Consider the following 19595-nt stretch of genomic DNA (forward strand, 5'->3'; position numbering starts at 1 on the left):
TGTCAAATACAAAACATTGTGCATGCCTCTTATACTTCCGATCATCCACTGTGCATGTTCTACTGTAATTCATCCTAAATCTCCCTATATTCTAACGCAGTAGAACAACTCCCTATCTTTTGAAGTGCAAGAACAACTTTAGATTTTAGGGTAGAACAACCCTCTTTACAGAATATAAGAATTCTAATTATATACCTAATCCAACTCTCAACCTGGGAACATTGATCTTCACTATATCAGTTGCAAGCCATTCAGCAAAAGATGAAATTGGCAATACTTTGTACAATAAAACAGATGCCCCTTTTTAACTAAGACAAGTGAAGTTACGGCATGTCTACCCGTCGACCATATCATAAGCCATGTACATATTTCAGTATTTCAAAGTCGCTTCAAAGCTATCAGACACAAGGAATGGACCTTTTCTCCAGTATGAGTCAGATTAATCATCTTTCAGTTTAGGCAAAGACAGGAATTGTTGAGTGTGAATACTAAGAAAAGGAATGCTCCGACAAGCATATTCTAAGAATAAATGAAAAGGGCTAAAGATGGCTAGCTTAACTCAAGTTGTAATTTAAAGCACATATATGTCATGGCCAAAATGGCACCTTGAGGTATAGGTGCAAACCTTACAAGTTCTACTCCCATCCAGAGTGCAAGTGCGATCAAAGCAACAAGACTGTCACAGGAATTCCCACAAAACCAACTTGTAAACGATAATCCCAATATAAGAAGAATGCCCCTGTGGCCCCCAATAAGCCATGCTATCATATGAGCCAACTTATAACCTGGAGGCCGTCCCCGATTCAATATAGCACAAAAACCACATAAAGACAAAGCTATGGGTGCCCCAATGGTTTGGAAAGAGAAGATTATAAAAAATACATGTTTCAACAACTCCTCCACAGGTTCCCTCTCTTCCATCTCTTCTTCCACAAAGTCCTCATCCTCAGAAGAAGAGAATGAACTCTTAGAGTCCTCTTGACGGTGCTCCCATTTTTTTTGTGCAGCACGCCGATTCCATTCAACCCAAGAATATCTTCTTTCCCCAGTCAGTTCAGATTCTGACCAATTTCTCCACCGATTGTTCCTGACTAGTTCTTGTAATCTCAAGGCATTGTCATATTCCGTCCTTGTGGAATCATTTGACAATACCTGATGTAATCCCATGTGGCATGAAATCCCAAGTCAAGAAGGAGAAGATGGCAACAAAACGAAAGCATACACACTTAACAAATGGGAATAAATTTATAAAAAATAACAAAATGAACTAGCTAACCTCATATGCCAGCCGAATGCTCTTGAAAGAATCTCCAGCATCAGGCTCCTTATTCACATCAGGATGATACTGTAAATAATCGAATCAGAAAGAACTTGTAAGTAGAAGAGGGGAAAAGTATGTAGCCAAAATGGTTAGTGTCATGACTACCAACACACCATTACATAAACTAATGTAGTAACTCTGAATTAGACTCATGAGGTAGAGAGCATCATTGGCCAGAAATAGTGGACTCATGCAGCAAAAGCCAATGTTGATTTCATAAAGTAAATGTCTTTTTATGACTCTGGTAAAGGAAGTTGGATGGCCACCTAAGAAATTCTCAGTATGCACAATAAATATGAAATAAATGAATCAAGCATCAAACAACCATTGTTTCTTATCCAAATATACATAATTAATCTATTAGCTTTCTGGTCCCTAATGATTGGTGGAGCATCCACCCAAAAAGTCGGACAGGGAAAACTTTTACACAGTTTATAGCCGAAAGATTCAGACAATAATTAAATATTGCCTGGAAATTCTGATAAATCGAAACGATATTGCCATGACACTGGCTTCAATGCAGGCAAAGAACAAGAGCAAATAATTAATTAGTGTAATAATTAAGATCATTTCTGAGAATTTAATTGAAAGAAAAAGGAAAAATACTAAGGTTAAACAGCAGCTCCTGTCGAGGGAAAGTGCACCTACATGACTAAACACTAACATCGATTATCGATTCAAGCACCAGCATGAATTCCAACTGATGTGCAAGGTTTTAGACTCTAAAGTTTGTCAGTGTTTTACTGCCAAGCATAGCGACTGTAACATGAAGTACCTTGCAACGACAAGGAACTCCTTTATGACCATGTCAACAACAAGCCACACCAAGGATATACCACACGCTACAGCACTGCATTGCAGCAGCATGTGCCAGATATACACAGACGAGTACCAAACACATGACCAGGATTGTCACCACATGCAAAACACATTCCAACACAAGCCATCCTGTAATCCACATGATTGGCACCAACTTACAGAGAATCTTCGGGAGATTACTTCTATCCCTGTGATAATGGGCAGAATCTTTCCCAATGATTCTCGGTAAATTCTGTTCACATGATTCTACTCGTATAAAATTATAAACAGGGGTTGACCAATGGTAAGCTGTTAGAATTCAGTCATTTCAGCCTAATATAAGCTTTTAGAGCCTTATTACAAGTCTAACATCTCTTCTCAGAGATTACGTGTCCTGTCTTAGTGTTGACTACTTTATTGTTTCATGACATGATGCTTATGCATAATTTCGTTATGTATTTTATGCTAGATAACCGGATTCGCCCTAGAGGCCCGTCGAATCCCGAATCCAGCGAATCCGACACGATTCGGTCTGGATTCGTGTCCAAATCATATGACACGTCGTGTCCTTTTCTGACTCGTCGAATCCGAGGTCGTGTCACGATTTTCAAAAGCGTGTTGCGATTTTGGGAATCGTGTCCTGTTTCCAGGACTCGCTAAGCTCAGCGCAGGTATGAAAAGGGGGTGTTTGCTCATTAATATTTTCATTTGGCAAGTGATTTGTGCTGTTTCAGCAGGGAGTATAGCATTCAGCAAGGAGAATCGACCACCGGTCCACCAGGTAAGTGCATTTGCAGCATTTCTGATCTCACTGTTCATTGTTTGTATCAATCACTGAACAATGACTTGACTTGGTAAAAGTTTAAAACCCGGTGTTCATATCCATTCAAACTACACATTGCCAAGAAGTGCGTTCATTATGTTTGATACCAGACTTCAGATAACTAACCTATGCGGCTATGCCTGAATTTTGAAAGTGAAAGGTTAATCCAGTGCCATGCTTTTGAAAGTTAACCTGCATGAAACATGCCAGACTGTTCTGAACCTGAATAGCTACCAATTTATAATAGTATGGACCCTGCGGTTGTTATGAATGGGGTCGATTTGTAATGAAATTCAATAAACTTTATATCTGGACAATGGAATCTATTTAATTATGTGTATTCAAAAGACAAATCTGAAATCATTCATGAGGAAAAGAAATTGAAAAAAAAAAAGGGAAGAGCAAAGTTGAAGCTATGGATTTGTATGATAATAAGAGCCTTGAATTTAAATTAGGCAATAAGTTTTAACTTTTGGCTTGCCTCTTCATAACCAATGCTTGGACTCTGAACAGTGAATACTAATAGGGTTCCCCATTGATTGAGTCAACTGCTGTGTTTTAACTTTTGGCTTGCCTCTTCATAACCAATGCTTGGACTCTGAACTATGAATACTAATAGGGAATACACTAATGGGGAACCCAGGTGTTAAAATTGGCAACCAGGGCAAAACTTCATGTGGGTTATCTTATTCATGGTTGATAATATTTTTATTAGATTCCTCTCGTCGAGAGGTGTAGGATTGATATAAAGATCATCCGATTCCGATAAGTATTCATGGAGATATGAATTTATTTTGATTATGGAATTATTATCAAGCCAACCTACAACTCATGTAGGCTCAGAAGCCCAACAGTCACATCTATTCACCCACCAACGTTGTGTATAAATATAAGAGGACTTTTCCTCATTTGGACTCACTCATCTCATCACATCTCTCTCTCTCTCTACTATGCAGAAATGAGTCTCTTCTCTACTACGCTGAAATGGATCTCTCTCTCACACATGTGAAGCCAGAAACTGCTGAAACTGAAGCTGCAACTGCAGAAGTAAAGATTGACTTGCGTGGCCAAGAAGATCTCCTCTTTGGAACTGCGCTGTAGGTTCATCTGAACCTCCTCTGAAAGCCACAACTTTTGGTGGTGGAATGAAGTCAATCCGATGAACGGTTTGCAAGATATCGACTACCCTAGTTTGAAGTCGGAAACTGCTGAAACTGAAGCTGCAACTGCAGAAGTAAAGATTGACCTACGTGGCCTAAAAGATCTCCTCTTTGGAACTACGTTGTAGGTTCATCTGAACCTCCTCTGAAAGCCGCAACTTTTGGTGGTGGAATGAAGTCAATCCGACGAACGAGTTGCAAGATATCGTCTGCCCTAGTTTGATAATGAAGCCACTAATGCTGATGCTGTTGATCTAGGGTTTGCTACTGTTGATATGAATCAGACTTATTGTACTATTTCTCTCTGCTGAATTATTGAAGATAAAAGAAGATTTGATCAAAGGGTTTCCCCACACATTGTGGGGTTTGTCCCTGGCTAGCCGCCACATCTTGTGTCTCTTGTCTTGGCTTGTTTTCTGTCGATCGTTTAATGTTCTATCTGCACTTTACTTTATGTACATGTGATTGCTAATCGGTGGAATATAATAAGAAAAAGAAGTAAACTGTTATAAGCATAGAACATACCATAAATTAACATGGTATCAGAGCTGAGGTGAAGACAAAGCCCGAGCAAGAGCAAGAGCAATCATCGAAGAGAATATTGGCAAGGCTATCCTAAAAGAACTATGGGGTCCTCAACACTCTTTCCTGCTGAAGACAAGCTCCGTGAGAAAGCTGACTATCATGGATGGAAGATGTCTATCGATCTAACCCTTGAGAATCAAGGAGTGTTGGATCATGTGAGAGGCAATATTGTTGAGCCTCCATCAAATGCATCCGCTGCTGCCTGGAACAAATGAAAAAATGGAGAAGTCAAAACAATAGAAGATCATCCGGGACTCTATCGACAAGCACTTGGTGGCCTACATCTCTGAACTGGACACCTCCAAGGAAATCTACGATAGACTGGTGAGTTTATTTAAAGTTAATGATGCAAATCAAGTTTTGTTTCTTAGAAATAAGCTGAGGGAAATCAAGAAGGGTAAAGATGAAAGTATGCAAGCATACTTCTTAAGAATCACCGAGATCAAGAACGATCTCCTATCTATTGGGGAAACTATTACTGACAGAGAAATGGCACTCACAACTCTTGGAGGATTGCCATTTGAATGGTATGTGTTCAGGACTACTCTTTTGAACTATAATGTAATTCCTGGTTTCGAGGAATTAATAGCTAGATGCATTCAAGAAGAAACAAGGGAAGAAGTGCAAGAAATGCCCATGCCTAAAGGTCCTGCTGCCTTTTCTTCTCATGCAAAGAAAAGAAATAATTCCGTGACTAAATCAAAAGGAAAGGCTGGACCTAAGGCTAGAAGAAAATGATGATGTTACATTTGCGATAAAGCAAGTCACTATGTATGAGATCATGAGCATCATGATGAATGAGATCATGGACATAAAGGGAAACATGAGATCATGGACATATAGGATAGCATGATGATGATGCACACTAGTTTGAGCAGCATTCTGATGGATAAAATCATGGACATGGGCAGCATGATGATAATCATGATTAGAGAAGCATGGTACAGTATGCAGTGGTGCAACTCGAAATCCCTCTGATGGCAATCAAAGGAATGACAAATTCAACAGCAAAGGTAAGAGGAGAGCTGGGAATCAAGGAAGAGGACAAGCATTCAAGAAGGCTAGAAATTCTAGGATGTATTAAATGCACCTGACCTCAAAAGGAACCTAGTGTCCATCTTGGCAATGGAAGACAGAGGCTACAAGGTAACCTTCAGCAATGGCAAGGTATGTATATGGAAAAATAATGTTAAAGATGCCTTTACTCTTGGGTTTAGTGTTGATTCATTATATCAAGTCGATGGAAGTCCGCTAGGTGTCATGTCTTGTGACACGAGCTTTGGCATCGGAGGTTTGCCCACCTTCATTACAAAGCTCTACCCGATGTAAGACAGATGGTAACAGGGATGCCCGAATTCCAAGTAGAGAAAGAAGGTGTATGTCCGGGATGTGCCAAATGAAGCTCAAAAGGGGACCATTCCCCTCAAGCCAAAGCAAGACCTCCGATATATTACATTTGGTTTACTCAGGCATACCTGAGGTTGGCATTAAGAGGGAGACTACTACACCACATACTCCTGAGCAGAATGGTGTGGTGGGAAGGAAGAACCACACGATGATGGAAGTTGTCCGGGCCATGCTACATGATCAAAGACTTCCAAAGTTTCTATGGGCTGAAACTACAATCACCGCCGTATATGTACAAAATCGATGCCCTCATCAAGCATTGGGTTCCTAAACTCCTGAAGAAATGTTCACCACGGTCAAAGGGAAGTCGTGATTAGTCATGATGTCACCTTTGACAAAGATATGGCTCTCAGGAAGGTGGACAATCTGCTGACTTTGAGTAGCTCTCAAGAAGCCGACACCAGGGAACCGAAAGAAAAGGATGATGAATCAATGCCTGATGTAGAACCCATGGATCCGATTGATCCTCATCCACATGAGCCTTCCTCTTCTAGGAAGAGGCCTTCATGGCTTAGGGGGATACTTGATGATGCTGAAGGACATGCTGCACCCTGAGGAACCTTCCATCAAAGTAAGAAACTTAACAGTTATCAGGGATACCTGACCATCATGAGCACGATCATACAAAATGAACCTTCATCATTCCCAGATGTCATCAAGCATTAACTATGGAAGGATGCTATGACCATAGAATATGAGTCTATTATGGAGAATGATGTCTGGAAAGTAGTTCCCAGACCCTGGACAAGACAATTGTTACTTCAAAATGGCTTTACAAGATAAAGCATGCAGCAAATGGAAGTATGGAAAAGTATAAGGTTCATTTTGTTGCTCGTGGTTTATCCCAAAAGGGAGGTATAGACTATGATATTTGCACCTGTTGCCAGATATACGACCATCCGCTTGATCATAGCCCTTGTGGCTTCACAAGGATGGAACCTACATCAGATGGATGTTAAGATCGCGTTCTTGCATGGTTCTATCAAAGAAAAGGTCTATGTGGAGCAACCTGAAGGATTTGAGATTTATGATTGAAAATCTCATGTATGCAGGTTGAAGAAGGCTCTCTATGGGCTGAAGCAAGCACCCCGAGCATGGTATGAAAGGATCGATAGCTACTTGATGAAGTTGGGATTCACTAGGAGTGAAGCTGATCCTAACCTTTACTTTAAGGTTGAAGATGACAAGCCTCTCATACTGGTGTTGTATGTGGATGACCTCTTTCTAACAGGTGCAAACCCTCTCATTCACAAATGCAAGAGGGAGATGGCTTCTGAATTTGAAATGAAGGGCCAAGGACTTGAAGTGTGGCAGAAGCCAATGGAAATTTTCCTATCTCAAGGAAAATATGTGGTAAATATATTGGAAAGATTCGGTATGATGGACTGCAAGCCTGTGACTACCTCGAGGATCTTAACTTTTAGAAGTTATATAATAGTGATGTCGGACCAGACTTGGGAAGTGCCTCTGAGTTTCAAAAACTCATTCGCATTGATGTTCTTGGTGAACCTCCGTCCGAACATATGTTTTGCAGTTAGCATTGTGAGCTCATATTTGGTTGAGCCTCACTGGATTGATGCCAGGAATCTTCTGAGATGTCTTCAGGACACAATCTCTCATGGATTAAGATAAACTGCCGGAGATGTGAGACTACTTGGATATACTGATGTTGATTGGACAGGCAGTGCGGTGGACCATAAGAGCACTTCCGGGTACTGTTTCACCTTGGGATCTGCTTCGATATCCTGGATGAGCAGGAAGCAGAAGTCGGTGGCTTTGAGCACCGCCGAAGCAGGATATATTGTTGCTAGCATAACGTCGTGTGAGGCAGTCTGGTTGCGAAAGCTCTTCAGTGAGCTGTTTGGATTTACATTGGATACCACTGTGATTCTCTGTAACAACTAGAGGTGGGATTCGATTATTGAGGAATCCCGTATTCGTCAATTGCTCCAACAGATAGACATCATCTGGGATATGGTAAGTCGATGAGCAAGGATGCTCCATCACAGGTTGATACACCTTGTCAAAGCCTCGAGGAAAGATCTAATCTGTGATTTTCCCAAACGACTTGGAGTCGGCAAGAAACCCTTGTACAAGGGTCCTACATGTTGCATACATTGAGCTCTGGGAGCTCTGAGGGCTTGTGGTTCCTACTGGAGCAACATATGACCACAGGGTGACTCACCCTCCCCTGGTGGTGCACACTGGAACAAGATGATTCGCTCTCTTGTGGGACAAGATGATTCGCTCTCTTGTGGAACAGGATGATTCGCTCTCCTGTGTAGCAGGATGATTAGTTCTCCTGTGAGGCCTGGATTGATGTGTTCTCCATGGCAGCCTAGATTGATGTGTTCTCCACGATGATTGTAGCAGGATTGATGTGTTCTCCTGTGAGGACAGGATTGATTAGTTCTCCTGTCGAGGCATCCTACCCATGCAGTGTGGGACTCATGGGAAGTACCTCTCATCTGATCAATGAGCAGGGAAATGAAGTTAGGGACCATAGTAGTACCGATGGACGCATCATTGTATCTACCGTACTCCCTACGCTAGGATGACCTCCATTGATCTGGGATCAATGATACTGGTCTGGGACCAGTGGTAGGAGTTGTACCATACTATGACGCTGACTTCGGGTCGGTTGAGACTGGTCTGGGACCAGTGGTACATACTCCGAGACTGACTTCGTGTCAGTGCAGTACTGGTCTGGGACCAGTGAGAGTGGTACATACTATGACGCTGACTTCGGGTCGGTTGAGACTGGTCTGGGACCAGTGGTACACTCTCTGAGACTGCGATACTGGTCTGGGACCAGTGGTAGGAGTGGTACTTACTATGAAGCTGACTTCAGGTCGGCTGAGACTGGTCTGGGACCAGTGGTACGCACTCTGAGACTGACTTTGAGTCAGTGGAGGATGATACTGGTCTAGGACCAGTGGAGTTGTACTCACTATGACGCTGACTTCGGGTTGGTTGAAACTTGAGACTGGTCTGGGACCAGTGGTACATACTTTGAGACTGACTTTGAGTCAGTATGATACATCCTCGATCATTTCTTCTTCTTCATAATTCGGACAAAAGCAGAGCAGAACAGAACAATGCAAGAGTAGAGCAGAACAGAGCAAAACAGTACAGATCAGTGCAGGGCAGAACAAGACAAAGCAGAACAGGCAGAATAGAGCAGAGCAGGGCAAGGGTCAGGCTGTACAGGGCAATGCATTTGATGGATGAATAGTAACGACCGATAGACAGATTGCAGATGAAGTTCTCCATGGTTGAGAGGGAGTGTTAAAATTGGCAACCAAGGCAAAACTTCATGTGAGTTATCTTATTCATGGCTGATAATATTTTTATTAGATTCCTCTCGTCGAGAGGTGTAGGATTGATATAAAGATCATCCGATTCCGATAAGTATTCATGGAGATATGAATTTATTTTGATTATGGAATTATTATCAAGCCGACCTACAACTAATGTAGGCTCAAAAGCGCAACAGTCGCATCTATTCACCCACCAACGTTGTGTATAAATATAAGAGGACTTTTCCTCATTTGGACTCACTCATCCCATCACATCTCTCTCTCTCTACTACGCAGAAATGAGTCTCTTCTCTACTGCGCTGAAATGGGTCTCTCTCTCACACATGTGAAGCCGGAAACTGCTGAAATTGAAGCTGCAATTGCAGAAGTAAAGATTGACTTGCGTGGCCTAGAAGATCTCCTCTTTGGAACTGCGTTGTAGGTTCATCTGAACCTCCTCTGAAAGCCGCAACTTTTGGTGGTGGAATGAAGTCAATCCGATGAACGGTTTGCAAGATATCGACTGCCCTAGTTTGAAGCCAGAAACTGCTAAAACTAAAGTTGCAAGTGCAGAAGTAAAGATTGACCTGCGTGGCCTAGAAGATCTCCTCTTTGGAACTGCGCTGTAGGTTCATCTGAACCTCCTCTGAAAGCCGCAACTTTTGGTGGTGGAATGAAGTCAATCCGACGAATGGTTTGCAAGATATCGTCTGCCCTAGTTTGATAATGAAGTCACTAATGCTGATGTTGCTGATCTAGGGTTTGCTACTGCTGATATGAATCAGATTTATTGTACTATTTCTCTCTGCTGAATTATTGAAGATAAAAGAAGATTTGATCAAAGGGTTTCCCCACACATTGTGGGGTTTGTCCCTGGCTAGCCGCCACATCTTGTGTCTCTTGTCTTGGCTTGTTTTCTGTCGATCGTTTAATGTGCTATCTGCACTTTACTTTATGTACATGTGATTGCTAATCGGTGGAATATAATAAGAAAAAGAAGTAAACTGTTATAAGCATAGAACATACCATAAATTAACACCAGGTCCCAGCAAATATACATAAAGAATGTTTGGAACTGGCAGCCAATTCAGTGTGTTTATCTTACTATCTTGTAGTTGTAAGTTGTCTTTCAGTTATGAATTATGAATCATGATTTAAATTTTTAATAGATTTATCATTTATGTGACCAGTACCACTGACATTTATTTGAATTTTGTATGTACTATGCATGCTAATAGCTATAGATGAAGATCTATGTTTGAAATCAATAAAGTTGTATCATTAATTAAAATTTGTGTAAGAAATATCTAATTTCTAATATCTATATATATATATATATATATATATATATTAATAAAATAATATATAACGAATCCTAACGTGTCCTGTTCTGGGGGGTCAGCGTGTCCGAATCCGACACCACGAATCTCGAATCCTACGTGTCCCGAATCCCCATGTCAGGTGACTTAGATTTTATGTTTAATGCCTACTTAGTTAGCTTCTTGTCTACAATTTAGGTTGAGGTGGAGGGGATGGGGGTGTGTGGTGGGGACTGATGCTTTTTACCTAGGATGGTTCTAGTACCTAAAGTATAGACGACCTCCTACAAAACTACTAATCTGGAGAAATTCATCCCGGCATACTGCTCCAATTTTTCAAGGTTTGTAGAAAATGTAGCGAGCAAGGCCTTCTCACTTGTGCCTTACCCAGTGAAGACTTTGAATTGTCCTCATGAGTTAAACTTCAGTTAGGATGAGTTATTTCCAATTTACTGTAATCATAAAGTTAGCATGCGTAGAGTCGGAGCTTCAATTAAGTGGAGTCTTCATCAGTTTGACTACAAAACGAGGTGGCAGTTAACAATTCAGTTAGAGCAAGTTAGCCTTCAGTCTTTATTGAAGGAAGAATGAGTTAACAACTCCAGTTTTGATTGGAGAGAGAAAGAGTAATACTCTCAGTTAACTCGTCAATCAGAACTCGAGTTCTAAATTTGAACTGGGTCTTCTTGCATGTTCGAATTGGGCCTATATAGAGGAGGACAAAGGCAAAAAGAATTCATTGTTTTCTGTATAAAAGTTTGTATCAAGACAGAGTTCATGAGTTTGTGAGAGAGCCTTGATTGTGGAGAGCGTCAAAATTGTTTCCTAAGAAATAGGAGGAACAAGTGCGCTAGTATTTAGGAGTTGGTTGTTGTTAAAATTGGCAACTAGGGCCAAACTCCATGTGGATCTTCTTATTTATGGCAGTCGATATTTTTCTTGGATTCCTCTCGTCGAGAGGTGTAAGATTGATCTAAAGATCATCCAATTCCGACATGTATTCATGGAGATATGAATTTATTTATGTTATTTGACAATTTGTCAAGGTCGGCCAGCAACCAAATTACCCCAACTTATCCTCAACGTTTTATTCTAAATAGAAGAGGTCTTCAAGTCATTTTGTACACACATTTCTCCTAAGAGCTCTCTCCACTCATTTGGGTTTTGGTGGCTAGAGAGATCAAGAGGGAGAAGCCCTAGACGCAGTGAAGGAGCCCTAATTGCAGACCCAAGGAGAGACCTATATGCTGCCCTAAAGGAGATCTAACCCTAGCCCTAGACGCAGTCAAGAGAAGGCTCCCATACACAGTCGAGGAGGGAGCTAGCTGCTGTCCTAAAGAGGCTCCTATCCGCAGTGCTAAAGAGCCTTATCCACTGTTCCAAATTGCAGTAACCGCAGGTCAAGAGATGCCCTAAATCCGCAGTTAAGGGTGACCCTTATTCGCTGTTCAAAGAGGCCCTTATACGCTGTCCTAAGGTGCCCTAAATCCACAGTCTATTGAGCCCTAATTCACAGCTAGGGAGTGATCCTATTCCGCAGCAACTAGACCCTAATACGCAGCTACAGGAGGAGGCATAATCCGCTGGTCAAAGGCAGTCCTAACAGCAGTCATAAGAAGGCTTAGTTGCAGTCCAGAAGGAGACCTGATATGCAACCTAACTGCAGTCACCTAGCCGCTGTCATAATGAATAAAACCTCATTGCTGTAGGTGACAGCGTGGCCCATTTCAGGGTTGTTTGAGCATGATCGAGCTGTACTTGAACTCAGTTTGCTGGACAGAAGAATCCACTGTAAAGAGGAGCCTAAGTCTGGTGGCTTAAGGGCTGACTGAGGCACTAATCGAGGAGACCTAAGTCTCAGTCCACTGCTGGGCTAGGCCGCAGGCCATAGCCAGCAGTTGGAGGCATTTAAGTGCTGCGTTCAGAAGGATAACAGCCCCTCAAGGCAGAGTACAGAAGGAGGAACTCTATGAAGGCTAACCGCAGTCAATAGGTGGACTGTTGGATATGTTTAGGGTGCTGTGGCACTCAGAGCTTGTGTCCTAACCAGTGATCAGGTTTGCCAAGATATTCTTCAGTCCTTATAGCATATATAAGATGCCAAATGGGCACCCTTGACATGATCAGTGAAGCAGCAAAGGAAGGAGAGTTTTATGGAAGGAAAGCTTCACTGTTTTGGGTAATTGGTTGAGTTGTTCTAGGCCTATCATCTGCTGCATATCTTCAGTCCTTGGTATCAGATCTGCAACCTCATTGTGGCATCATTACAGAGAATATCTTTGATCTCCTATTTGGCAAGTCAAGTATTGACTTCAAATCATTGTACTCTATCTCTTTCTCTCTGCAGAACTATTGAAGAATATAAGAAGAATTGATCAAGGGTTTCCCCACATTGGGGTTTGTCCCTGGCTGGTGCCACATCTTGTGTCCTCATCTTGGCTTGTCTTCTGTTGTTTATGTTTATGTTCTATCTGCACTTTACTATCATGCTGATGTGATTGCTGATCTGAATATTGACATTGGGCTAATATGAAAAATTGAAATAAATTGCTCTCAGCGTAGAACATACCTAAATTTAACATGGTATCAGAGGTGAGGTGAAGACAAAGCCCAAGCAAGAGTGAAAAAGCAATCACTAAAGACAGTTGGAAAGGTCAAAAGGCTCAATGGGTTCCTCATCCCACTTCCCAATTGAAGACAAGCTCCGTGAAAAGTCTAACTATCACGGATGGAAGATGTCTCTTGATTTGACATTGGAATAACAAGAAGTGTTGGATTATGTGAAGTGTAAAATCCCTAAGCCTCCATCAAATGCACCGGCTGCCACAAAGAACAAGTACACCAAGGGTGAAGTCAAAGCAAAGAAGATTATCAAAGATATCATTGACGAGCATTTGGTGGCCTACATCTCCGATCTAAACACCTCCAAGGAGATCTACGACAGATTGGTAAGCATGTTCAAGGTTAGTGATGCAAATCAAATTTTGTTCCTCAAAAATAAGTTGAAAGATATTAAGAAGGGCAAGGACGAGGATATTCAATCCTAATTCTTAAGGATCACCGAGATCAAGAATAATCTTCTATCGATTGGAGAAATCATATCTGACAGGGAACTTACTATCACTACCCTTGGACGACTCCCACCCGAGCGGTATATATTTAGAACCATTATTTGCAATATGATCGAATTCCGGGATTTGAAGAATTGATGTCGAGATGCATTCAAGAAGAAACCAGGATGGTGGAACAAGAAATGCCTTCTAATAAAGGCAACCCTACTACTTTCTCCGCTCATGCCAAAAGGAGAAATAATGCAGGGTCTAAAGGTCACTTCAATGGAAAGCCCGGATCTAAGGGTGGAAGGAAAGGCAGATGCTTTGCTTGCAATAAGTTTGGCCACTATGCGAGGGAGTGTCCAAATAGAAGGGACACATCACATGATGATGATCACAATCATTCCAGGGGCAACTTCAATCGAAGGAATGACAAGTACAATGGCAAAGGAAAAAGGAATGCAGGACATCAAGGAAATGGTCGACCCTCCAAGAAAGCAAGGAACTCCAGGTATGAAGAATCAAATGTTGTTTCTGATAAGCAAAAGGAGTATTATCTTATATCGGCCCTCTCCACTACCTCTCCTTCGGACTCTTTGGGAAATTGGCTTATTGATAGTGGTGCTTCAAGGCACTTCACCGGATACAAGGAAGCTCTCTCTAATTTGATAGAGAAGGAAACCAGCTTGGAGATTATTCGTGGACATGACGCCACCTATCCCATAAAGGGAGTAGGGAATGTTACTCTTCAATTGGATCGGGGTATATGAACCTGATCTCAAGAAGAACCTGGTGTCCATTTTGGCAATGGATATTAGAATAATGCTATGTATGCTATTTAGTGATTAATGCTCATTCTTATTAGCTGTTTCTAGTTTTATCTTTTTAGCAGTTTCTTAGAAGAAACTGGTTGTTTCTATATCCTAATATAAACTTGATGTTTCTAATTCTGTAAATATCTCTATATTACTTATTGAGCTTCATTTGCTCATGTAAATCAATTCATTCAATTCATTGATTATGGTATCAGAGCTAAGTTTTTTTTTTAATTTTTCAGTGTGTGAAAAATTTTGTGTTTCATTTCGAAACTGCTCTCGAGGGGTCTGCATCTGAGTTCTTGTTTTCACGCTAGTTGACACTGTTCGAACTTGAGTCGAGGACGGGCTCTGCGTGGGGTTTCACCATTACCCGGCTCATTCCTTAGTCATATTTGGACTCAAGTCGTAGTCCCTGCTATATCAACCGAGGAGATAGCTGCTCGAACGCATTTCAAAGCTCCCGGCTACTGCTACAGCTGCCACAGAACGACTGTTTTTTCCACGCTTCCTCCGCCCCGCGCTCGCGCCAGAGAACACATCACATGATCGATTCTTATATTTCGTTCAACTCGACGCAGGCGTAGCACTAGGCTCGCTATTCAGGACATTCGAAGCTCATTTCTCTCTTGGTGTTCTCGCAGGGAAGCGTCACAGTCTCCGACTTCACGAGGTCCACAACGGAGACACGGTTGCCCACGGGCGTCAGGAGCTGAGTGTTATTTGACATGATCGCATTTCCGCTCCTCCCTTTGTAAGCTTTTTTAATTTCCTTGGCCCTCGACCTCTCTTCGAAAGTGTTGCGTTTGTGACTCACCTTGAGAGACAAGGCGCAGGTGGCATTTGCCTGCTTCCATTTGCGGCCTGAGAATTTGTCAGCGATAACACCGTTGTAGGAGGGTTTGCCATAGACGGGCTTGTCTTGGCCTTCGACTGCAATGGCTGCTCGAATACGGACGTTCTGCCTACTAAAGTGCTTTGTAGGATTGATACAAGTCTTCTTGACAGCTTCCTGTGCGCTCCTTAGCGTTTTCTTTCTCCGCGTGGCGACAAAAATTTCTGAGTCGGGGCACGTAAGTACGCAACAGTTCTTTGTTTTTACAGCCATCAATTGTGAAATTTCAAGGAGTATTTTAATTTCTCTTAAGAGAATTTGTACAGCAGAGAGAAAATCAACTCATCTCCCTTTCCTGCTTGTATAAGTCACTGACAGATTACATAGAAAATCAAGCACCCAGTCATAAGCTCAAACTAATACATGCTTTGATTTCTGTGCATAAAATACCCACTATCAATGCCTTGATTTTTTTTGTCAAACTGAGTTGTACCCTTCCAGAAATTTCGTGCCACTGTTTTTTCATATCTGTCTTGAGTTTCCTACCTAGGGGCCCAATTTGTTGTTGTATTTAAAAGTTGTTCCTACCCAGTGTTTGTTTAAGAAAATTGTGCTTCTTAGTGTTCAATTCTGAGTGAAAAAATCAGTTTCCTTTGGGCATTCCTTCATATTTACACTAGCATCTGTCAAATTTTGTCCGGATCAACGGGCATCTACATTGAAATCCGTGCAGAATTTTTTTTGTCTTGTTGTCTTGGGAAACGTGCAAATGGCCTCGTTAACCAATCTAATGTTAGAAGGCAATCAGCGCTTTAATGGTACAAATTATAACATTTGGAAACAGAGAATGTTGACCATTTTTGAATATAGGCGTCTTGACCAGCTCGTTTTGGGCCAAGAACTCCGTCCTGGTACAGCTGGTGCTGATCAGGATAAGTTTGATGATCGAAATCGAGAAGCTGTTATGCTTCTCAAACTCTCCGTAACTGATGATCAGTTACCACAAATTCCTTCTGGCAAGACAACTGCCGACATCTGGAAACATTTGAAGGAATTGCATGAGACATCCGACAAAAGCAGAGCTTTTTTCCTCAAGAATCAGTTGTTCTCCATCATGATGGAAGAACATATGTCTTTACAGGAACATCTTAACAAGATTAAAGATATTCAAGATCAGCTCGAAGCCATTGGTCAGACAATGGAGGAAGAAGATATGGTAGTCATCACTCTGAAAAGTCTACCAAAACCTTATGAGCACTTCATAGAAACACTCAACATTACCTCCACTAATGTTGATCTGAAGTTTCCAGAGTTATGCACCAAACTCATGCAGCAGGATCGTTGGAAACAACAGTTTGGTAGTGGTGCTTCATCAGCCTCCTCAGAAAATGCTTTTGCTGCCAAATATCAGTCTTCTCAGTCTTTTCAGCAGAAAGGTTCTTCTCAGCCTTTTGATCCTGCTAGGAAGAAAAATGTGCAGTGTAATTACTGTCACAAGTTCAGCCACATGAAGAAAGATTGCCGACAGAGGATTGCTTCTAAACAGAAGAAACAGGGAGGGCCCCATCAGACAGCGAATGTTGCAGAACATTCCGAGCAGACAAAATCTGCCTTTTACGCCTTTATGGCTAAAAGGTCTTCAAATCATGTTCCGTCTTCGGCCTGGTACATTGACTCTGGTGCATCACGCCATTTCTCTCACAGGCGTCACTAGTTTATTAACTTCTCACCTTTCAGTGATTCCGTGGTATTCGGCGGAGGTGAAGAGTACACAGTGGTTGGCAAAGGTATAGTTCAGATCCAGTCTGGTGGGCACACACTTATCTTCCTAAATGTGTACTATGTTCCTGGTATGGAAATTAATCTGTTGTCTGTCAGCCAGATTATGAGGAACTCTCCTCAGCTTGATGTAGTGTTCAGTGCGCACAAGTGCTTCATTATCGACAAGGACACTAGTCTTACGGTTGCTGTTGGCCTAGAGGATCATGGTCTATACAGGCTTCTTGACATTGGAGATTCTCCAGAAGTAGCTCTAGCAACTCGTATTTCTCCTATTAACACTCTATGACATCAGCGATAGGGGCATCTAAACATGCATTATCTCTCTCAGCTCTCTCGGGAGGGACTTGTGTCAGGGTTACCTGATATTCAAACTCAGCAGTTGGGAGTATGCGGCGCCTGTCAAGCTGGCAAGCAACATCGGTCTTCATTCAAGGATGGAGAATCTTGGCGCACATCTAAGATACTCCAGTTAATTCATGCTGATATTTGTGGTCCTATGAATACATCTTCTATTACCGGTTGCAAATATCTTTTGCTTATTGTAGATGATTTCAGTAGAAAGATGTGGGTGTATTTTCTAAAATATAAATCTGATGTATTTAGTATCTTTCAGAAGTTTAAAACATTGGTTGAAAAAGAGTCTGGCTGTAATATCATGACTCTTAGGACAGATAATGGGGGGGAATTTTGTTCTTCTGCTTTCTCCAACTTCTGTGATACTCATGGCATCAAACGCCAGTTAACTACACCCTACACTCCTCAGCAAAACAGTGTTGTCGAACACCGCAATGGTACGGTTGTTGAAATGGCTCGTTCCAGTTACAACACAGGAGTGTTCCGAACAAATTCTGGGCTGAAGTAGTATTTACTGTTGTCTATCTTCTTAACCGATCACCTACTCAGGCTGTTAAAGGGAAGACTCCCGAAGAGGTTTGGTCTGGTCGTAAGCCTAAGATCAGTGACCTCAAAGTATTTGGCTCGGTTGCATATGTTTGGATTCCAGCTGCTAAGCGCTCTAAGTTGGATTCCAAAAGCCAGAAACTCATGATGACAAGGTACAGTGATCATCACAAGGCCTATAGGCTGATAGATATAGCCACTGGTCGTCTTAGCTTCAGTCGGGATGTAGTATTTGATGAAGACAGAGGATTCTTTCAGTCTCCTCCTTCTGAGCAGTGTTCTGAGGATCAACCTCACAGTGTTCTTCTTCCGGTAGGTCCACCTGATGGGAGGGATGATGCAGCATCAGTATTTGATGATACTCTACCTGAGCTTCCTCCGGAAAATAACCGTCCTCTTGCTGCTACTATTGTTCCTGAGCCCTCTCCACCTCCTCCTGAGATTGGTTCCTCTACTCTCTGGCCAAAATGGTGGGCTAAAACCATTGGTGATCTCCGGGATAATGAGCTCCTTGCAGGTAGAACTTCTAGACATAAGAGCAAACAGCAGTCTACAGTAAATTTTGCTCTTATGGCTAACCTGCACAGTATTTTTGAGCCTCAAACCTATTCAGATGCTAAGGGTACACCTGAGTGGGAACAGGCTATGGAAGTTGAATTCCAAAGTCTTTAGAAGAATCACACTTGGACCCTTTCTGATCTTCCTGCAGGGAAAAAGCCCATTAGCTGCAAATGGGTGTGTAAAGTGAAATACAAAGCAGACGGAACCCTAGACAAGTATAAAGCTCGCCTTGTTGCTCGAGGGCTCTCACAGAAGGAAGGCATTGACTACGAGGAGACCTTTGCTCCTACAGCCAAGATGAGTACCATACGGCTTGTCCTTGCCTTAGCAGCTCAGTTCAATTGGAAAGTCCATCAGATGGATGTAAAGAGTGCTTTTCTGAATGGTGGCTTAGAGGAAGAAGTCTACATGACGCAGCCTCCAGGATTCAAGGTTGCCGGTCAAGAACAGAAACTCTATAGATTAGTCAAAGCACTCTATGGTCTAAAACAAGCTCCTCGAGCTTGGTACATGAAAATTGATCAGTACCTCACAGATCATGGTTTTCAGCGGACTCCATCTAATGCAAACCTATATATCAAGCATACTGGTGATGATATTCTGTTTGTGGTTGTCTATGTGGATGACCTTATCATTACTAGCAGCTCAACACATTTGATCCATGGGATCAAACAGGATTTGTGCAGCACTTTTGATTGACAGATTTAGGACTTCTTCATTACTGTTTGGGGGTTGAAGTCTAGCAGACTGAGAATAACATCTTTCTCTCTCAGTCCCAGTATGCTAGAAATCTTGTGGACAGATTCCAAATGCAGGATTGCAAACCTGCCACGACTCCTCTGAAACCAGGGCTCAAACTTTCAGCTCAGTCATCCTCACCCCTTGTGGATGAAATTTTATTCAGGCAATTAGTGGGCAGCCTCATCTACCTTACTGC

General features: G+C 42.0%; 1 protein-coding gene across 1 annotated transcript in view; it reads right to left on the reverse strand.

The window, feature by feature from the left end:
* Positions 1-207: 207 nt before the first annotated feature.
* LOC149157128 (Chaperone DnaJ-domain superfamily protein) overlaps positions 208-19595 on the reverse strand; it is a 37926-nt gene continuing 18538 nt past the window's right edge. Inside the window, exons 2-3 of the mRNA XM_089439103.1 lie at positions 1277-1345; positions 208-1152 (exon numbers count right to left, since the gene is read on the reverse strand). Coding sequence (XP_089295229.1) covers positions 550-1152; positions 1277-1345 — 672 coding nt within the window. The 3' untranslated portion in view covers positions 208-549. The remainder of the gene's footprint in view (positions 1153-1276; positions 1346-19595) is intronic.

Source organism: Pinus tabuliformis, chromosome 9 (assembly GCF_031772625.1).
Source record: "Pinus tabuliformis cultivar Carrire ecotype Pingquan chromosome 9, CPIR1, whole genome shotgun sequence".
NCBI classification, from domain to species: domain Eukaryota; kingdom Viridiplantae; phylum Streptophyta; class Pinopsida; order Pinales; family Pinaceae; genus Pinus; species Pinus tabuliformis.